Source organism: Vitis riparia, chromosome 7 (genome assembly GCF_004353265.1).
Source record: "Vitis riparia cultivar Riparia Gloire de Montpellier isolate 1030 chromosome 7, EGFV_Vit.rip_1.0, whole genome shotgun sequence".
NCBI classification, from domain to species: Eukaryota; Viridiplantae; Streptophyta; class Magnoliopsida; order Vitales; family Vitaceae; genus Vitis; species Vitis riparia.
In genome coordinates this window covers 14,225,658-14,247,927 of record NC_048437.1, presented here as the reverse complement: position 1 = coordinate 14,247,927, position 22,270 = coordinate 14,225,658, and the positions used below count along the sequence as shown (strand labels likewise).

The 22,270-nt window shown below is 36.4% G+C and overlaps 2 protein-coding genes across 2 annotated transcripts; one reads left to right on the top strand and one right to left on the bottom strand.

The window, feature by feature from the left end:
• The first annotated feature begins 709 nt into the window (after nucleotides 1-709).
• On the top strand, nucleotides 710-8,972 carry LOC117918556. The gene is made up of 4 exons (XM_034835293.1): nucleotides 710-847; nucleotides 974-1,087; nucleotides 7,371-7,475; nucleotides 8,361-8,972. Exons 1-4 carry the CDS (start codon nucleotides 745-747, stop codon nucleotides 8,618-8,620), a joined length of 582 nt encoding a protein of 193 aa, XP_034691184.1. The 5' UTR covers nucleotides 710-744; the 3' UTR covers nucleotides 8,621-8,972.
• Nucleotides 8,973-9,647: 675 nt separating this feature from the next.
• LOC117918555 (FHA domain-containing protein FHA2) lies at nucleotides 9,648-21,669 on the bottom strand. The gene is made up of 3 exons (XM_034835290.1): nucleotides 20,803-21,669; nucleotides 12,412-12,578; nucleotides 9,648-10,144 (listed from the first exon to the last, which is right to left on the bottom strand). The coding sequence occupies exons 1-3, from the start codon at nucleotides 21,413-21,415 to the stop codon at nucleotides 9,935-9,937; spliced, it is 990 nt and encodes a 329-aa protein (XP_034691181.1). The 5' UTR covers nucleotides 21,416-21,669; the 3' UTR covers nucleotides 9,648-9,934.
• Between the last annotated feature and the right edge of the window lie 601 nt (nucleotides 21,670-22,270).

The following is a 22,270-nucleotide window of genomic DNA, read 5'->3' as shown; positions in this document are numbered from 1 at the left end:
AAGTTGTTTTTTACTTTGAGCCATATTATAAGTTATTTTTACCAAATATACTTAATTCATTTAATGATTTAAATTAAATTATTAAATCACTTTAAGTTACTTTTAAGTTATAAACCAAACCACTAAGTGTTTATATAAAATATTTGGTACAAAAGTTCTTATTTTTTAAAAGAACTTTCAATCAAATAAATTTTCTTTGCACTGATTTGAAAATATAACGTCTTATTTGACAACTATTTTTAAAAATATTTTTTTATTCTTTATTTTAAAAATAAATTAAAAAGGATGGTTTTATGGAACATATTTTGGGCGTTTTTAGACCTTTTTTTCTATATAAATTTTTTTAAGAAACAATAAAAAAATACAAAGAATATTAAAAAAAATTACATCCTATATAAGTTCATAGAGAAAATTAATTTTTATATTTAAATTCCTAAAATTAATTTTATTATTTAAAATAATTTAAATTTACTTTTAAGATCTATTCCTAAAATTTTATCTTAAAAAAAACTTAATGATTTTAAAAATTATTTATAAAAAAAATTGATGTATTAAATAAATTTTACCCAACTTTAAAATATTTTTAAAGGTATGGTATAAATTTATACTTTTTGTATGAAATATTATATTTTTATATGGAAAATTTATTTTTTTATTAAAAAAAAAAAAAAAACCCTTGAGCCGTTCCTAAACAACAGTTAGTGTGAAATTTCTAGGACTCAGTACTTCTTCCAGCGACTGCCAATGGCGTCAAATGAGAAAAACCTAGAATCCTCTTCCTCTTCCGATTCGTCTTCCTCATCTGAGTTTTGGAAGGAGCGCTTCTTCATCCCCACTCTTCTTGCAGGTTGATTTGTTTCCCGCACAACTTTGGATATTACGGTCTAATTTCTTTCTTTTTATTATTTTTTCCTTTTCCTTCATTTTCTCGGAGACCAAGCGGAGCTTAATTATCTGTGTTCCCATGGAATAGGGATTGTTGGTGGAGGAACTGGATTGGTATCCAAATATCGAAAAGTCCATGGACTCGCTAACATTTCTGCTACTTACGCTGCTAATTTTGCTATTGTCACTGGTTGCTATTGCGGTAAATTCCTATCCTCTTCTTGTGAAGTTTGAATCCCGTGGTTTCAAGTATGTTGTGCAATGTGTCTACTCATATTACACAACTTTCTTAAGGCAAATACAGTAGCATCATACACCTTAGGGATGGAAATTTGAAGATATGAACCGATTGGATTACTTGGGAATTTTGTAATTGGGACCCCTTTTGATTAGTTTTTGTTCAAGTCCAAGCATCATATTGGAAATCACATCTACTTCAATGATAAGATTTTGAAGGTTATGATGATTGTGTAGGTTAAATGGGACTAAAGATTTGGGTGGGCGATAGCCCGTGTTTGTTGTTAATCACTATCATAAATCTTTCCGGTCAAATCTTAGGTCACCTATTCTAGTTTTCAATGGAGGACACCATTTTTGTGAAAGAAGGATTGATTTTGGTCATTAATCAATTGCAAACTGCACATTTGATGAATTAGGATGGATGGGAATTCTCTATGTCAACTTTTTGGATCTTTTCTTTTTATCAATGGAAACAAGTAGATGGTTGATAAAAACATAGTATTTGAAATTAGAGAATGAAGGAAACCCCAATAGAAAAACTAGTGCAGTTCATGATAACATCCTGGACAATATTTTTGTTATTTGACTAGCCATTAGGAGAAGCAAATACAATTGGTACACTAATTAGGAAGATTGATGTAATAGCAATTAATGAAGAAAAACATCCAATTGGAAAGCAACACTCGTGCTTCTAACATCCAAGCTACCAAGGAAAGAACAATGCCTGATCAACAAAAAATGCATCATTTAGGGAATTTACTATGAATCTGTTGCATGTGATCCTATATGATTCTTTTCCACTGTTTTATTAGTTTGTTTGAACATGGAGTTTGTTTTTTGTTTTTTTTATTCTACAAAGGGGCATGCTAGATTATGCATCTGTCCATATACACAGATAGATCTTGACTGGCAATCTATTTAGGCCACCAAGGTAAATTGCAAGTACCAAAACACATGGATTATGACTAGTGTTCTGTCCCGAAATTGGTAATTTTATTTTTTATTTGTGTGATATAATTGTGATACCTGAGATTGAACATCTATCACCAAATCTCAAGCTATAGTGAAAAATGTGGCAGTTGATGCATTAAATTCCCTCTGTTCCATGACTCTTAAGTTACTATGGTTAGTTTTTCCTTTTTATTTATTTTATTATTATTATTATTTTCATTACTTATCAAAAATAGTTTTTTGTATGGAATTAAACCTAGAATCATCTCAATCCCTGCCCCACGGTGGGTGGGTGTGTTATGCTTACCATTCTTCATTACTTATCAAAAAAAAAAAAAAAAAAAAAAGGAATTATCTCAATCCCCACCCCAACCCTTGCCACTTGGTCTAAGCCACGAGGCCAGTTGCAGTTGTTAGTTTTGATGATATAAAGTGGGAATTATTTTATGATGATTTCAATGCATTTATATTGAAGTGTCTTGAGTTCCACACCAATGGGATAATAAATCAAAGTACAAATGCGACCTTCATTGCTTTTGTGCCTAAGAAAAGCCAAACTTTTAAAATCTCAGATTATAGACCTATTAGCTTGGTTACAAGTTTATATAAGATAATTGCTAAGGTCTTATCAGGGCGTTTGCGCAAAGTCCTCCATGAAACAGTCTCTGGCTCTCAAGGAGCCTTTGTTGAAGGGAGACACATTTTGGATGCTGTGTTGATAACCAATGAAGTGGTGGATGAGAAAAGAAGGTCAAGGGAGGAAGGGGTAGTCTTCAAAATCGATTTTGAGAAGGCCTATGATCATGTGGATTAGGGCTTTTTAGATCATGTGCTAGAAAGGAAGGGGTTCAGTCCGAAATGGAGATCTTGGATAAGGGGATGTTTGTCTTCATCAAGTTTTGCAATCCTAGTTAATGGGAATGCAAAGGGTTGGGTTAAGGCCTTTAGAGGTTTGAGACAAGGAGACCCCCTTTCTCATTTCCTTTTTACTTTAGTAGCAGATGTTCTAAGTAAGTTGATGATCAGAGCAGAGGAAACTGAGCTAACTGAGGGTTTCTTTGTGGGGAGGGATAAGACCAAAGTGTCTTTGTTACAGTTTGCAGATGATGCCATCTTTTTCTCTAAAGCCTCTCTGGAACATCTTCAAAACCTAAAGATTATCCTTTTGGTTTTTGGGCAAATATCAGGTTTAAAAATCAACCTAGAAAAAAGCACCATTTCAAGTATTAATACTGGACAGGAGTTGTTGTCTAGTTTGACCTCGGTTTTTTATTACAAAGTGTCAGAGTGGCCTTTGTCTTATTTAAGCCTTCTTTTGGGAGGAAACCCAAAGACAATAGGCTTTTGGGATCCGGTGGTTGAGAGAATTTTGAGGAGGTTGGATGGTTGGAAAAAGGCATTTTTGTCTCTGGGAGGGAGGATTACTTTAATTCAATCAAGTCTGTCTCACATCCCTAGCTACTTCCTCTCCCTCTTCAAAATCCCAGCATCAATAGCTTCAAAGATTGAGAAGTTGCAAAGGGATTTTCTTTGGTCTGGGGCGGGGGAAGGGAAGAAAGATCATCTTATTAGATGGGATGTTGTTAGTAGACCAAAGAAGTTGGGAGGTTTGGGTTTTGGGAAGACTTCTCTGAGAAACATTGCTCTCTTTGGGAAATGGCTTTGGAGGTTCCCTAGAGAAAGGAGTGGTCTTTGGCATAAGGTTATTGCAAGTATTTATGGGACATATCCTAATGGATGGAACGCCAGTATGGTGGTTAGATGGTCACACAAATGTCCTTGGAAGGCTATTGCTCAAGTTTTCCAGGATTTTTCTCCTTTTGTCCTCCTAGTAGTGGGGAAGGGGGAGAGAATTCATTTTTGGGAAGATCATTGGTGGGGTAACCAAACTTTGTGCTCTCAATTTGTTGGTCTTTATAGAGTTATTTCTGTGAAAAACCTCACTGTCTCAAATGTCCTTGGCAATTCCTTTCTACTGTCTTGGAATTTTAATTTTTGCCGCAATCTCATTGATTCAGAATTTGATCTCCTTCAAAGTTTAATGTCTTCCCTTAGTTCAGTGTTTTTCTCTCCTTTTTTGGCAGATTCAAGAGCGTGGTCTTTGTCATCATCAGACCTGTTTTCAGTGAAATCTTTTTTCTTGGCCTTGTCCAAAGTCTCAAATCCTATCTTGTTCCTTCCGGCCAAGTTCTTGTGGAGGTCAAAAGCCCCCTCAAAGGTTAAGGCCCTTGCTTGGTTAGTAGCACATGGGAAGGTAAACACCAATGACAAGTTGCAATTGAGAAGACCCTACAAATCCCTCTGTCCTCAATGGTGCATTCTTTGCAAAGGAAATGGAGAATCGATAAACCATCTTTTTCTTCATTGCCCTGTTACCATTGGACCATGACACAAGTTGTTCAATCTAACAGAGTTGGCTTAGGTTCCTCCAAGGAGTATTGAGGACATGTTGGTCATTGCTTTTAAAGGTTTGAGGAACTCATTAAGAGGCAAGACACTTTGGCAAATCGCTTGCCTTACTTTGTTATGGACTGTATGGCAAGAGAAAAACAATAGGATCTTTGAGGATAAGGGGAGAACGGAAGAGATGTTATGGGACTTGATTCTGTTCTTTTCCTCTCTTTGGGCCTCTTGTACTGCAGCTTTTAAAGGAGTTCCTCTAAGTGTTTTACAACTCAACTGGACTGCGGTTTGCATTTCAAAAGTTTGAGAGTGTTGGGTTTTTTCTGTGTTTTTAGTTTTCTTTAGTTGGGTGTTTTCTCTTTTGTTCAGTTTTTGTTTTGTGGGAAGGACCTCTCATCCTTCTCTTGGTTTCTTCTCTTTCTCTTGTATCTCTTCTTTCTCCTGTATCTTTTCCTCTATTAATATATTTTTCTTCGTTTCTGATCAAAAGAAAAAAAAATATTGAAGTGTCTACCGGATCATCTATAAATATATAAAATAAAATAAAAAATGTGTTGTAGAGCAGCACGGACTCTAGGTGTCTACAGTATATGGACCAAATCTTTGTTGCAGCTTGACAAGGGCTTTTGGAAGGAGTGGAGTAATAAGTGATACCCATTCTAGGCTTTGTGATAGGGACAAATGTTTAGTTTTAGTATATAGAGCAACTCATGTGTTTTATGTATCATGTGCAAACCAAATTCCAATTTTAGATACTAAAGTGCATGCTAGAAATTATGCCTTAATAGGTGTTTGGTTGAGTAGGTGAACTTTGAAGCCTTAAGACAGATTATCTTGTAAAGAAAGGATGAGATTTGTATAAAATAAAGAGGATATGTCTTGATGAGTGTTAACAAAGGTTCTTATGCTCATCAAAAACAAAACTGAAGAAGAAAAAAGTTCTTGAAGATGATAAAATAGAAAAAGAACTAGATATAGATAAAGAATAACAAGAAATGCTCAATAATTAAAATAAAATTCCCAAAAGTTATATTCAAACTCTCTAAAGGCATTTTGGTTATAGGCAACTTGTTATGTAGGAGGAGGAGGAGCTAGCTGGGAGTGGATGATTTCTATTCGAGGACAAGTATTGTTATGGAGCATGACCATAGGACCAAGTTTTGATATGATGAATGGCTTGAGTAAGTGCCTTTGAAAGATTGTTTCCCTGACTTATTCATATTAGCAATTCATAAAGATGATCAATTGGCAAACTTATGGGAAGAATTATATTCTAGGATGAATATTGTTTTGAGATAAGAGTTATAGAATGAAGTTTTGGTATAATGTGCAATGTGGGGAAGCTCGCTTGAGTGCTTATTTCCCTAACTTAGGCTAATAGTTCATAAAGATAATTGAGTGGTGGACTTATGGGAAGAAGAGAGGACTTAAGATAATTTGAACTAGGAGATTTAAGAGATTTAGGAGTTCCTAGGATTGGGAATTGGATATAATGGAGTCGTTCTTGCATTTTATCCATCTTGTTAGCATTCACCATGATTTTGAGGATAGATCGATGTATATAGTCTTTAAAAGGGTTCATTCTCTATAAAGTCTTTTTGAGAATCTTTAAGCTTAGTTGCTTCCTCTTTGTTCCAATTGAAGGAGGTTTGGACTACAAAGGCTTTCTTCAAGGTTGGATTTTTCGGTTTGGTAGGTGTTTGCAAGGAAAATCTTTATGGTTGATCAACTAATGTCTCTGGGATTGTCTCTTGCTAATGGATGTTGTTTGGGAAAACAAGAGGAGTCAAATCATGTCCTCGTCCATTATTAGTTATAGGTAGGCTATAAATTGTTGTCTTTCACACACACACATATATTTTCTGAAGTCAACTAGGTCTTTTCTCGTTCAAGTAAAAAGCTTTGTTGGATTGGTATGGTATCTTTGAAGACATGAAACATAAGAGGATTTTCAGGATGGTGCCTTCATGTGTGTTTTATTATATTTGAAAAAAGTGTAATAGAATGGACCTTTGAAGGTTTAGGGCTTTTGGAATTAGCCCCAAAAGATTACCTCCTCAAAAATCTGTTTGTTTGATTTAGGGGACAGGCGGGGGAACATCACTATTTTCTATTTAGGCTTCATTGACAACTTGGGCAGCAACTAGGCTGGATTGGGCCATTTGTATGCCTTCTTTTCTTTTCTTTTCTTTTCTTTTGTTTGTGGTGTGCTTTGTACACTTCCTTTGTGCTCAGCTGCACCCACTTCTTTACCATGCCTACTTTACATGTATTACACTTGGTTTTGTGAGGAGAAAATCCCTATTTATGTTAGCAATAACACACAAGAAAAAAAAATAGATAGAACACACACAAGATTTATAGCGGTTCGCTCTCAATGTGAGATACATCCATTTTGTCTTTATAGAATTTCCACTATGATCAAAAAGAAAAATACAAGGTAATCTCAAACCTAATAACACTCTTTTGTTTTCACACATCCTCACCTTAAAAAAGGGTCACCCTAGTAATTCCTTATATAATGAGAAAATTAGGGCAAACTAATACATGTGTAGAATACCTAAAATACCCTTTAAATAAAAATTAGGCTCCACACAACTTAACAATCTTCCTAATTGGAGACTAATCCACCATCAAACGGCTCTTACAACAGCAACACCTCCTTATTCCTCAAGTGAGAAGTTCGATTGAAGTTGCACACAACACCTCCTTGTATATTGAAATCTGTTATCTGTGTATGGACTTGAAATTGGAGGGAACCACAGAAAATCTGTGTGATCTTTTTTCTTCCTCCTTTTTGCTTCCGCCCAACATCATGTGTTTGTCATAACATATATCTTGTGAACCAATGAGTTTTTGATTGTAACACATTTTTTTCATTGCTTTGACAGGAGCACGTGAATTTGTACGACGAAATCGAGGTACAGGTCCTGATGATCTAATAAGTTCTGCAGTTGGTGGCTTTGGTAGTGGTGCTATTCTAGGGTGCCTTCAAGGTCAATTTCCATGGATCTCTCTCTGTTTCTTTCAATATATATTTGAAATGATTTTTCTTTATTAGAACCAAGATGGGAAGACTAAGCTTCTCTGAAGTTCGAGATCACATATCAGACAATCCAGTTCTTCGATACATCTGCTCTGATTTAACTGTAGTTTGCACTACAAATTTATAAATTTGCTAAAAGGCTTGAACCATGTCAAAGGTCATACCAAGTAGCTAAATTTTGAACACCATGATAACAAACCTATTTGCCTTTTAGCTAGCCAGACTCCTTGTGTTTTTATTCAATCATCCAAAAGAATGTTTTATTCAACGAGCTGGTGTTTGTCACTTGCATTGATTTCTCACTGCAATCTATTGAATCAATTCCACTGTGGGAGACTGCCCATATGACTTGGTTATTTTATGTCTTTACATAAGGGTCTATGTAGATTTTGTCTATTATGAGGTTTATTGTTTTCATTCACAGCATGAGGACTTCTTTGTTTGTCAGTAGTTAGTTCTTTGAAAGGAGAAATCATTTACAAAATGGTTGAATCAGTTGTTTGACTTTTTCTTACATGTATGCCTGATTGTTTCCCTTTTAAGTGAAAAGCCTGGCATGAATGGAACCCAAGATTTCCTAAACCATGAAGGAAGCTTAGGTGCTAACTGAGCTACGGTGGATGACAAATCAAATTATTTTCATTCAATTTTACAAGTTTTGGAATGATTGTTTTAGTGAATGGTGGTGTGCATGTATTTGTCTAATCTTGCTGCTTGTAAAAATCGATGGCTGTGATTGTTATTTTTTCACTGTTCAGCTCTATTTGATGACTACTACCCAAACCTCAACAGAGCTCCCACCAGTGGTTGACTGTTTCTTTCTCTGGCATTTCAGGTGGTCGAGCAGGTGCCGTCCGATACTCAGTCATGTTTGCTGTTGCGGGAACATCAGTGGATTTTGCCATTCTTAAACTAAAACCTGTTTGGAAGAACTTCAGTGAGTCCATATCACAGAAGAGTGAGGATTGGCTGAAACTGCCAGAGTGGTCCCCCATCCAAGTCCTTGATGAGGAAGCCCTTGCTGCAAAGAAAGCTCGGGAACAAAAACTTTATGGGCAGAGGGCACTTGGCAGTCTAAATAAAGAAGAATCTTGAGGGTATGCTCTGTTCCTCATCAATAGAAGGAAATTCCTCATCAATAGAAAGGAAAAGGAGGAGAAAAATTATGCTTCTCGTGTACTTTTTTTTGGGTGTTCTTTCAGTTGAATGGCATTGTTTTCAAATAAGCTGATTTTTATGCAGTCAATGGGGGTTTTGTTTTGGGTTTTTATGTTTCGTTATCTCTGTAATTCTCTATCCAGTTGAGAAATTTGCAGCCCCCCCAAGTCCCATATTTTATATAATCAAAGGTCCATTGGAGACTCAGAAAAAGATCGTGAGGAAATATTGGCTTCTTTTGTTCTTTGTTCCATAGAATATACTAAAAACACCACCCCTCCTTTTGGGACTTCACCATGTACATTTTGGGCAATAATGTCATATTGAACCATGCTGGCAAGGTCTACATCTTCACACAAAGACAATTTTTTTGGGCAGGTGATAGAGCCGACCGTGGTGATGAGCCTATTCTTTTTTCTACACTTTTACCAACTCCAACCTGATAATACCCATCACCAATTTTTCCCAGGTGCCCATGATGAGACAAATAACTGGAGTCACTTCCTCAGAGCTGGCCCTTAAATATTACCCTTATTCAACACTAACTGGAGTGTCTGCTGTGAAAAGAACAAAATCCAAGACCTTTCGATTTATTTCAATTTTCTCAAGTTTGCAACAAGTTTAGCAGTTGTTTGGACGGCCTACAAAAATTGCAATGTCAATTGTAGAAATGCCAGCTGACTTAGATGGGGGCCGTGGATGAGTTAGGTTGGTTGGTGTGATTCTAAAACATCAACATCAGCAACGGTTGGATCACAGTGGACACGAGTTCTATAAAATTGAAAGGTCCATTATTACTATTGTATTAAGATCCAATTGCACTTTTTCCAGATATAAGATCTCAATGCGTAAGATTCAGAGCAATAGAGAGGAGATGCTTTGCAGGCTTGCATCATCTGATGAAGCCTTAATGCAGCTGAGGCTGACCGTGTTAAACGGCAGTTAGAAACCTCTCCTTATTAGATTTGGCAGTTACAAACCTTTTGGGCATATATTGATACTACCACCATCTCAAGTAGTGAAAACATGTGAAAACCACAATTTAAAAATTAAAGAAAAGACACCTCTATGTCTAATAAACAGAGAGTCACAAATGACAATACATAGTTAGTATCCATGCTTGCTTATCATGTACATGCCTTGAACCAAGGTCTCCCTTCACACCCTCCATTGCTCACTGCAACACACTTAAACACGGCTTAACAGCATTGCTCCAAGTGCTGGGTGGGACTCCCTGATGTTTTCCCAATTTTATGAAAGCAGAGACACAAGAGACACAAACTCCAGGGTTATCCGGCCCTTGGATCTAGTGTTGATGACAAAGTGTTCTGGGTATTTTCTCAACAGCATAAGCAAGCCAAACCATGGTTTCCCTTTGGATTCCGGACTAGACCATTCCTCAGAAGTGAGATATTTTCTTACTCGGCTGTGATGCCAGACACTGCTGTACTGCTCCACCAGCTGCAAGAAGACAATGTATAGAATGCTCAACACCAAGAGTACCAGACACTAAGAACAAAGAAAATCAGACACGGGACAAAATGAAACTGCACTGAAGGCTCTCTCAAACTGGGTATTAAGTGGGAACAGAAATATTTAATCAAAGCATTTGGGCATCCCATGCAATGAAAATGAAATGATTAGGTTCTGTTTCTCCATTACATTTGAAGATACATATACATCTCCAGGACCTGTATAACAGAAACGGGGCCACCATCATGGATGGCAGTAAAACATGAAAAGTTGAAACAGTTGCAGAAATTCTAAGAAAATAAAATAGGCTTGCTTCATTTTCATTTTGTTAACAATTGTTTGTGGTGTTTCCTCCCATTAATCGGGAGAATAATGATGAAAAGGGGATACAGAGCATAACAATCCAATTTAACCACAATATGTAGCTTGATGAAAAGGTACGAAGCAAAATCAAGCTTCATAGTCTCATGAGAAACTGTTTTTTAAGGAAAATGGAGTCCACAATCAGTGACTCAGTGGTAAAACCTATCCCTGTGATTCATCCACCTTGCAATCAGGCAGGGTTATCACATTGTCACATGCCTAAAGTACTCAAGGAGATTTTGAATTAGGCAATATGCTACTTGCTTTCAGATGGTCAAAGGTAGTGTACAAACTATTAACCTAGGTAACATAAAAGAAGTCAGTCAGGCAGTTGAAACCCAAATTTGCCAGGAGTTACTTGATGGATTTGCCAGTGAGTGCATAAGGGATCTTGAAAAGGATCAAAAAGGATTGATGCCGTGTCTCAAATTGAAGTTGAGTGCACAATTTCAGTCACAAGAATACAATGGGTAGGCAGGGAGGGAGGGAAAGCATGTATTTCTGGAGTCATACATTGACACGCAGATAAATGAAAATCCATTTCACCTTCATTCCAAAATGATCAAAGAAAGCCACTTTACTTTGTTTAGAAGAAGCATAAATTAATAGGGAGAATTGTGTTTCAAGGTGTGGAAAGTGATGTAATTAGGGTAAAGGATACTAAATTTTTTAAATTGGTAGAAAGTCCCTGAGGAGTAAAAAGACAAAAATACCGTTCATTTGTCTTTTTCATTATTTTTTCCTTTTCTTTATTATTAGTTATCTTTTTATCTTACTCTTTTTATTTCATTATTATTACTATTATTTATATTAACACTACTATTTTAAAATTAATGTTACTATTATTTTGAACTTTTCTTAGCACATTTATGTGGTATGTATTATATATTAATATTTTAATATTATTTATTATTTTTATTTAATATTACTTTTATTATTTGATGTATTATTACAAATAATTACTTATTATTAAAAATATATGAATAATATTTATATTACTATGTATTGCATATTTATATTATTATTATTGCAAATAATTATTTATTATTAAAAACATACAAATAATATTTATACTAATTTTTAATATTAAAAATATATTTAAAAAGTGAATAGTAATAATACAAAATAGAAGAAAAGAAAGGAGAAAAAAAAAATTACAAAAAGCAAAGGTGAAATGGTCGAAGAAGATAAACGGGGCAATTTTGACATTTTTTTAATAGTCAAATGGCTAAATATCCTTTTTATTTTATAGGTAAACTAAGTATATATATTAAAAATGCTTGGAAAAGGCACACAAAGTATACACAGAGTATGCAAATGATGCCAAAAGGCAACCAAAAAAGGAAAAGAGAAACAACAAATCACAACCCCATACAAAAACATCACCCTAAAGGCCTAGAAAGACATAGAGACCCCAGATGACCTTCCATGGTCGCAAAGCAAATCTGATTTCTGCAATCTTATCGAAACCTTTGATAAATTCAAATTTCAACTACCCACTGCTGCCAAATGGTCAAATATCCTTAAGAATAATTTAAGTAGAACTCATGGGTAGTGAGGTGAAATGCCAGCCTTTCATTTCCTTTTGACCAATTATATGACTTAGATGACCCTAAACCAACTGTTGATTGCTGCTGGACATTTAGAGAATAATGCTCAATGAGACGGTGTAGTGTCATGTTATTTTCTTGTGTTGTTTAGTTTTAATTCTGGTGGGAGGACTTCTCATCCTCCTTATGTACTATTTTATCTTATCAATATATTCATGCAAGGTTTCCTATAAAAAAAAAAAAGGGTTATTTTAGTAGCTTGGGCTTATATGCCCATGAAACAAGGATATTTCAATTCAAATCAGCAAAAGCATCAACAGAAAAACAGACTATTGAACTAACCTCGGCATGGAGTTTCTCCATAGGCATCCATTCCCCAGGGCCACAAAGATCAGAAAGCACTGTAGCCACAGATGACACCACATCCTTCTCTTCCAACTGTAAAAGTTGATGATTATCTGCATCTCTGTCTACTCTGGATCTTGCTTCTGCCTTCTTGTCCACCAAAACTGGATATGTACAACATGGAAAGCAAATTATCATGAACCTCCTCAATGTCCGCATGCATTTTCTTGTATTTAAACAAAATACGGGCAGGCATGCAAAGAAGGATAACTCAAATGGAAATAAAGAAATGGTTGTGGGTTTGAACACTCATTGAGAGCGTTTCATTTTGTTTTCCATATCATGTGAAATGAGGAGGGAAAACAAATCTAGAATGGAGCTGCTACAAACTAATTACCATTCAACTGAGAGGAAAAATGCAGGAGATGGGAACAATGAGACAACCATCCCCAATCAAAAATGACCCTACATGCACAAAACTCATTTCACAAAACTAATGTCATGGCAATTTATATTATTAGGAATTTTTAGGAGTCTTTTACTTAATATGATAGGAACATTTTATTTGAGAAGTTCATAGATTTTTAGGAGTAGAACCAGGTTCCTGATACACCATCATATTGGTAAGAAGGAGCTCTTGTAGTTTTCTATCTGTTTTTATGTTCTATTAACTCCATAAACAGGCCTCTTGTTCCATGCAAGTGTGTTAATGTAACCAAGGAAAAAGATGCCCACCAGTTGTTGAATATCACTATTTTTTTTAGAGGCAAGCAAAGATAATATTAGTAGCGCTTAACAAAACTCGCAACCAAGTACATATGTTGTATACAAAGTACACCAAGAGACAAAGAAGAAACATCACTGTACACGAACTTGTCAACTCTTGCTCCAGAAATAATGACTGGAGAGTTGCCAAAAATCCCTACATGCTCTAATGTGCAGCAGAAGAAGCAAGTTTCACAACAACATTTTTTTGGGACGAGGGAAACCCAAAGGTCTCAACCCCAATCAGGCACAAGGACTTACAGTAAAACCCAGATGCACACAATCAGGTAATCCAGGGTTTTGATGCCCATGGGAGTCGACCTAACTTTTTCTTTGGTCAGCAAAGGGAGACAAATTTTCTGATAACCCCACCACCAGTGGCTGGGTACAACAAAATGCTCCTCTATTCAAAGATGAAGTTGATCAAAGTGATAAATCTAATCATAGCTAATAAACTCACAAATTACGGTGTTTTTTTGGGGGGTGAAGTTTAGGTAAGCAGTCCTCAGGAGATGCATCATTGGGCAAAACCCCATTCTGCCATTAAATAGAAGGCTTTGTATTTTATAACTTAATCAGACAACTGGATTATCATACCCTTAAGTTTGAGGCTTAGATCTTTCTATTAATAAAGAAAATATCAAGCCCCATATACACAAGAAATTTACAAAAGGAAAACTACCTCAAGTGTACAAGCTAACTTAATTCTGAAAAATCCAAATCAGAGATCTTATCAAAATGACCTGCTCCATGCTATGTAGGAATACAAAGTTACAAACTTGTATCCAAGATCTTTTGGAATCAACAATGAGAACTCATTCTCGCATAACTTCTCTCCTGCTAGGACATAGCCAGTCATCTGCCAGAAACATTCTTTAAGCTCCTCCACAAAAAAAAAAAAAATATAACCATAGGCTACTTAACTAGGGCAACCACGTGCTTGGCATAAAAAGATAACACAGAACTATACAGAGTTTTAATGTGAGACCAGGCTAGCATACAAACACTCAAGCTTTACTTCCATTTGGGCCAGCTCAGTCTTGATTTGCATCGAAATTTTAAACACCTAGTGATCATACACTAGGATAAAAGACAACTAGCAAAAACATAACATAGCCTTGATTATAGAATCATTATGTAACAAAAACAACATAATGATTGTCAGCATAGACAAGAGGAAAGGGGGTTTGGTTGTTAGATGTCTCTCCTCACTTAACAAGGCCCTTCTTTATGAGCGGAGTTGGTGACATGCATTTGAAAAGGAAGTTCTCCATAAGCAAGTAATAGGTGGAACGCTTTTTGGCAAGACTTCAAGATAATGTGGTAGTCCAGGGTATAGAGGATAAAGTGTGTTGGGTTGATACAAAGAGTGGAACATTCTCTGTTAAATCTCTTCATGCTAGCCTAGAGACAGGAAGGGTAGTGCCATATTCCCATCTAGTGTTGCGTGGAATGCGTGGATTCCTCCTAAGGTGTGCTTTTTTGCTTGGGAGGCGACTTGGGGAAAAGCTTTAACTCTTGACCAACTTCAAAGGAGGGGGTGGTCTTTGCCCAACCGTTGTTTCCTATGTCTTTCTCATGAGGAGTCTACCAACCACATCCTTGTGCATTGTGACAAGGCAAGGGTGTTGTGGGATCTATTATTTTCTCTCTTTAGAGTTTTTTGGGTGATGCAATCCATAGTTAGAGAGACTCTGCTAGGTTGGCATAGTTCCTTTGTTGGAAGAAAGCGAAAAAAGGTTTGGAGGGCAGCTCCTTTGTGCTTTTTCTGGACTATTTGGAAAGAGAGAAATAGAAGATCTTTTGAGAATGTGAAACTCTCAATCCAAAGGCTGAAATACTTGTTTTTGTGTAACTTGTTAACTTGGACCAAATTGTTTATAGGTGAAAATTGATGTCCATAGTAGATTTCATTGATTGGTTAGAGTCGGTTTGAGGGAGGGAGTATTTTTTTGTTTTTTGCTCCTTTTTTGGCGCTTTTTGGTTGCCGCTGTATACATTGTGTGTACTTTGGTTTGCCCTTTTTGGCTTTTTTAATATAAATCTCATTTACTTATTAAAAAAAAAAAGTCATAGGTGGAAAATATAAGGAGGAAGCAAGTGATGTTCTTGACAAGTGAGATGAATATGGGGTCGGGTTATGGAAAGCCTTCTGGAAGGATTGAGATATTTTTAATTGTAGAGTCTCCTTTTATGTGAGTAATGGGGAGAGGATAGAGTTATAGAGGAAGGAGGATAGAGTTATAGGGAGTGAAGTGGTGTGAAGATGAGCCTTTATATGTATCTTTTTTTTATATAAATAAGCAAGGGATATATTAACAAAGGGCAAACAGCCACAAAGCATACAGGGGGTATACAGGGTAGCTAGAGCCTCAAAAACAAGAAAAGAAAAAACCAAAAAACCTCACCAGCCCTTAAGTGGATGCTAACCACTCCAAAAAACCTATAAGAGAACGCGACTCCTCTCCAATATACAAACTAGCCCAACTCCACAAATTACAAACAAAAGAATTTTTGAGTTTTTGAATTGCTAAAGAACCCCTCCTAAAGGCTAGTCTATTTCTCTCCTTCCAAACCATCCAAAAAATGCACAATGGTATGGACTTCCAACACTTTTTCCTTTTTTTCCCCACAAAAGAGTCCCTCCAGCTAATTAAGACCTCTTTTACAGTTTCTGAAAAGACCCGCTGAACACCAAACAAAACTAGGACTATTTCCCAAAGAACTCAGACGACTATACAGTGTATAAGAATATGATTTACAGTTTCTTCTTCACAGCCACACAAGAAGCAACGATTAAGGAGCTGCCACCCTCTTTTCTGGAGCCTATCTAAAGTAAGCACCTTCCCCCACGTAGCCTCCCAAGCAAAAAAAGCGACTTTGGTTGGAACTCTATCCACCCATATGCACTTCTTCGGGAAGGCGGTGTTAATGGGGTTAACCAGCAAGCTGTACGCTTCCTTAACTCCAAACTGCCCGTTTCTTCCACCCTTCCAAGAGACTAAGTCATCCTCCAAAATTAGCCTATAACCCCTCAAGACATGGAGCAAATTACCTACCAAATTCAATTCCCAATCATTAAAATCTCTAAGGAATCTTAGATTCCATCCTCCCTGACCTAAATTCTGGTCCCAAACTTCCTCCACCGTAGCGTTCCTATGTGCAGCCATGGCAAATAATTGAGGGAAACTTTGAGACAGCACTGTACGACAGCACCAATGGTTAGTCCAGAATCTGATTTTGTTGCCATTTCCCACTGTGAACACTATATTTTCCCAGCACCAATCTGTTTCCTTCAAACCCCTACTCCAAACGCCCCATTAGCCTTATTTGTCCTCCAACCAAGGCCCTCTTGCCCATATTTCGCCGAAATCACCTGTTTCCAAAGATTTTTCTTGTCACAAGCAAATCTCCATGTGCATTTGCCAAGCAGGGCCCTATTCAAAAGAACTAGATTCCTTAAGCCTAGCCCACCCTTCTCCTTATCCGCACAAACCACCTCCCAATTAACTAAGTGGGCTTTCCTCTCCAAGTTTCCCCCTCCCCAAAGGAAATCTCTTTGTAATTTTTCTAACCTTCTTACTACTACCTTGGGCATTCGAAAGAGAGACATATGATAAATGGGCATGCTAGCCATCGTACTTTTTATGAGAGTGATTCTCCTACCTTTGGAAATATATTGACGTTTCCAAAGCGCAAGTCTCCTCCTCACTCTCTCTTCCACCCCATCCCACACAGAGAGAGCCTTGTTAGTAGCCCCTAAGGGCAGTCCCAAATAAGAAGAAGACAAAGAACCCACCCTGCACCCTAACTCCACGGCCATTACATCAACCTCTTCCACCTCACCAACTGGGATGATTTCACTTTTGGCCAAATTGATCCTTAATCCTGATGTGGCTTCAAACCAAAAAAGGGTCCAGTTCAAATGAGTTAGGTTCTCTTTCTTTACCTCACAGAAAATAATTGTATCATCAGCAAAAAATAGGTGGGAAATATTCAAATCCGGTCTTCTTCTTCCCCAGGTTCTGCATCCTGAAAGGAAGCCCCCTTCAACAACCCTCCTAATGAGTGCACTCAACACTTCCACTCCCATAACAAAGAGGTAAGGAGATAGGGGGTCTCCTTGACGAAGCCCCTTGGTACTCCGAAAAAAACCTGCAGGCACCCCATTAACCAAAACTGAAAATCTAGCTGTAGAGATGCATCTCCATATCCATCCCAACCACTTTGACCCAAACCCCATCTTTTGCATAACCTTCATAAAAAACTACCAGTTAATGCTGTCATAAGCTTTTTTGATATCCAATTTACATATAAGCCCTTTTTCTTTTCTTTTCTGCCATGAATCAATTACCTCATTTGCTATTAGGGAGGCATCCAAAATCTATCTACCTATCACAAAAGCATTCTGATCAGAGGATACCACTTTTCCAATCACTTTCTTGAGCCTATTAGGTAGCACCTTAGCCATCAATTTATACAGCCCCCCCACCAGGCTTATAGGTCTAAAATCCCCAAGATCCTCAGCCCCTCCTTTCTTTGGTAATAGAACCAGAAACGTGGTATTGAGGCTCTTGAGAAAAGAGCTTTGTTTATGGAACTCCTTAAACATTTCCATGACTTCCTTTTTAACAAAATCCCAACAGTTTTGCCAAAAAGCCACTGTGAAGCCATCCGGGCTTAGGGATTTGTCTCCGTTCATATCCATCAAAGTAGAATGAACCTCTTCCTCATAAAAGGGTATCTCCAGGTTCTTAGCTTCTTGACGGCTTAGTTGATCTACTGCAGCCTCCCAATATTGACCTTCCAATCTGAGTCTTCTGATAGCATCTGTTGGTAGGCGTTAGCTACCCCTTTCCTCACTTCTTGCTCCTTTAACAGCCACACCCCATTTATCTTAATTTTGTCCATGGAGTTATTTCTACGATGGGCATTTGCCATGCGATGGAAAAATCCCGTATTTCTGTCCCCTTCCCTTAACCATAACTCCCTTGAAAACTGTCTCCAATGGACTTCTTCCAAAGACACCCACTTTTTATAATTTTCCTTTGCTTCCTTTTTTAATTATGTTTCCTCCTCTGACAAACTTCTCTCACTTTCCACCAGGTCCCAAAAATCCACTTGTTGAAGAGCTGAAACTTAATTGTATTCCAGCCTTCCAAAAATCCACTTTTTATATGTATCTTTCCCATCATTGTATGCCTTAGTTGTATAAAAAGAGGCATGCATGGCAGATTTATGGGACCAATCAAGTGAAGAGGGTTACTTGAATCCATGCTTAGGCATTTGAACAAATGGGAGTTGTACAATGTAAAACATTTCTTTTCTAGACTGCAAGGAAAGGAGATGAATAGGGAAAGAGAGGATAGGCTAATTTGAAGGGAGTCAAAGAACAGAACGTTTTCCATCAAAGCTCTTTTTTTTTTCTTTTGAAAAAAGGTCATATATATTAACAATGCCTGACAAAAGGGTGCACAAAAGCATAATACTCAGTCAAAGCTCAATACTCTTATCTTGGAGTTGGGAAGATCAATTCCTTTTCCAATTGAAGTAATTTGGAATTCCTAAATACTGTATAAAATTAGTTTTTTCTGCTTGGGAGATGACTAACTAGGGAAAAGTATTGACTTTGGATCAGCTTTAAAGAAGAGGTTAGTTGTTAGCAAATAGATATTTTCTTTGTAAAAATGAGTAAGAATCCATTGATTATGTTCTCCTTCACTGTGCTAAGACAGGAGTTTTATGGCGATTGTTGTTTTCTCTGTTTAGCATATCTTGGGTGACATCTTCCATTGTCAAAGAGATTCTCTAAATGACATGACTCCTTTGTGGGAAAAATTCAAAAGGTATGGTGAGTTGCTCTATAGTACATTATTTTTTATTTTTTTTGGGCAATACAAAAGAAAAGAAATCAAAGATTGTTTGAAAATGAGAAGCATTCAAACCAGAGAGTGAAAAATACTTTTCTTAGTAATCTTTCATTGTGGGCTAACTGGCTAAGTTGTACACAAATGAAGGTCCGACACCCTTAATCAATTTTGTTGATTAGTTGAGTTTTCACTGAGGAAGCAGGACTGTTGTATACATCCTGTGTCTTTTGATGTCCATTCTTTTATATGATTTGTATATTATACTCACTTTATTCACTTAGTAAAAAACATCTTCCCTCCAACAAGCTCAAGGAAAATGATAAAGAAGGAGAACTATGAGTTACAGATCCTAATGACATCAAACTGAGAAGCACAGACCCTAGAGCTAATTCAAAGGCAAACAGCCCATAAAAATACAGCAACAGTAAACCTAAACACTCCTATACAAAATATAAATAATATCACAATCCAACATTTAACATAATCAGATACTCCAATAATAAAAAATATAACAGCTGAAGGACCATAATATTCCAGCAATATACAATAGCAGTCAAAAGAAGTCTTTCTTACAAAACAAAAAATTACCATGAATACATAAACAAAACAATGATAGAAACAGCCCTAAAGGCTCACATTGACAACAATGGATTCCATAAGTCTCTTTTACTACTAAAAGAGGCTAATCATGAGAGCTAAAACCTTCATCAACAATAACATAAATTTTCTTAATGCCAAGACCAACAGCATAAGTTTTTTCCTTAAAAAAAGGGAAAAAAATGCTACTAATCTTAAAATCTACCATAAACATGATCAGAAATCCCAGAAGCACAAAGATAGCTTCCCAAGTGCCACATTTAAGTAATACACGATACCAGTGAATGGGAGTTTTCTACCAAAGCAAAAAAAATTCACAATAAACATACAAATTCAAGCAACAGGAAAGAAAAAAAACAAAAAAAAAGAAGAAGAAAAAACCACTATAAACACACGTTAACAACTAGAAGAATCCATAAATCTCTTTCTCCCCTAAAAGAGGGATTATCATGAACCCCCAAATAATAGCATAAATCCACTTAATGTGAAGAATAATAGCATTGTTTGGTGTCCATTTGGATATATTTCCTGTTCTCTCTTTTAAAAATAAGAAAATAGTACCAATTTTTTATAAAATACAAGAAATTTTAGAGGTGAAACTACTTGAAAAAATTGATGAATCAAAAAGAATTTCTAGCTCAAATCTTAAAATTTCTGAAAAAGATTTTAAAGATACAAGGTAAATCTATATTTTGTAATTCTACGTTCATAAAAGTTTCTGATTTTAAAATCCAAAAAAAGGGAAATGTATCAAAAGTACCGTTAGTTTTTATATTTAATATTTATAAAAATAAAACAAATAAATAAATAAAAGGCAAAACCACTAGTAATCTCAAAACTCAACACTAATATAATCAGACGCTCAAAAAGCAAGCACATAAACATCTCAAGTACCATAATATTTCAGTAATCTATGACAGCAATCAAATGAAGTCTTCCCCCAAATTTAAAAATTCCCATGAACACAAAATTTTAAATCCCTAAAAACACATGTTAACAACAAGAAGATTCAATAAATCTCTCTTCTCCCTAAAAACTCCATTGGAAATAGTATAGATTTCCTTATTCCAAGAATTGGTTAAACAGAAAGTAAAAACAATAGGGGAAAAAAAGAGCAAGAAAATCAAATACAACAGAATGGAAAAGAACTACAGACCCAATTGCCCAGACAATCCAGCCTTTCCACCAAAAACCTCATGCCCCTCCCTCCTCATCTTCTTCCCACTGCCGCTGCCCTCCTCATCGTCATAGTCATCATCAAAATATTCACTCAAAAGCCTACCCCCTCTCCCTTTCTTTCCCCCGATTCCACTCGCCACCGAAATCCGACCCGGAATCGGAGCAGGAGGCGGAGGCGGCAAATGGAGCGAGGCTGCTGAGTGGTGGTGGCGCACGCTGGCGCCAGTACCCCCGAGAATGCTCCTCACCGGCAATAGAAAATAGAATTCCTTGTCCCCAATCTGGAGCAAATCCTGAGAATCAAGCTTCACCGGAGGATTACCAGGAAGGTGGAGCACCCCCTCCACGAGGCATCCGTTCTTGCCGAGGACCTCGAGGGCAAAACGACGTCGCTGGAAGTCGTAGAAGATGCGGGCGTGGTGGCGGGAGATGTTCATGCCACCGCCGAGGCTGGAAAGGTCAACATCTACGGTTGATTTCTTGCTATTGCGGCCAAGGATGATGGAATACGTCTGCATGTAGTACTCAAAATCCTCTCCCTGGAGTTTGGCAAACCCCGCCTCCACGTCGCTGCCGCTGCTGCTTCCCATTGGTAGCTGCAACTTCGGAACTAATGATTAGGGGTTTTTTTGGGCGGATGGATCAAACAATGGATTTGGGAATGCAGGTGGGTAGGGTTTGATGAAATTGAAAAGGGTGAATTTAGGGTTTTGATGAACGAACCAAAAAAAAAGAGTGAAATTAGAAAATGGTGTTATGGGGAAGAATTGAAGAAGGAAAGACCATAACCTCCATGGTGGCGTAAGTCACCCGCCAGGGCCTCCACTTCTATCTCTCTTTCCTTCTTTCTTTTGTTTCCCACTTTTTAGGGTTTTTTTTTTTTTTTTCTACTCGAAGTTATTCAAAATGTTTCTTTATTTTTTTTAAATATAAACTCCTTCTATGATTAAAAAAAAAAAAAAAACACACACACACACACTTTTTGACGGATGCTTTTTCCTATAAATAATTTTTCAAAAATTTTAAATATATGTTACTTTTAAAAATAAATTTAAAATGTTTTGAAATCGAGCAAACAAATAATCGTATGATTTAAAAATAGTTTCTCTTTTTTTTAATTATTTTAGAAAATATATTATTTAATCATTATTCTTTAAAAACATTTTTTATAAAATAAGTAATAGTTAATTTCACCTATATAAAATAAATTCATAAAAAAACAAATAAAATTAAATATAATATCATTCTAAATCTACTTCACCATTAAACAATTTTACCTATGGTTCACGTTCATACTTCAATTGTAGTTTTACTATTTACCAATTAAATTGTATTTTAATACATTTGACTTGGGAGTATAACCTTTTCTATAAAAAATCAATATGCCTATATCTTTTACGATAAATATTAATTTTTAAATTTTTTAGATTTTATAGAATATTTAA

Coding starts and splice junctions, on each gene's coding strand:
- LOC117918556 (XM_034835293.1), top strand. CDS start 745: ATGGCGTCAAATGAGAAAAACCTAGAATCCTCTTCCTCTTCCGATTCG. Junction 1,088..7,370: donor TGTCACTGGTTGCTATTGCG/GTAAATTCCTAT, acceptor TTGCTTTGACAG/GAGCACGTGAATTTGTACGA. Junction 7,476..8,360: donor TATTCTAGGGTGCCTTCAAG/GTCAATTTCCAT, acceptor CTGGCATTTCAG/GTGGTCGAGCAGGTGCCGTC.
- LOC117918555 (XM_034835290.1), bottom strand. CDS start 21,415: ATGGGAAGCAGCAGCGGCAGCGACGTGGAGGCGGGGTTTGCCAAACTC. Junction 12,579..20,802: donor TGGATTGTCTGGGCAATTGG/GTCTGTAGTTCT, acceptor GTACATATCCAG/TTTTGGTGGACAAGAAGGCA. Junction 10,145..12,411: donor TGGAGAAACTCCATGCCGAG/GTTAGTTCAATA, acceptor GTCTTCTTGCAG/CTGGTGGAGCAGTACAGCAG.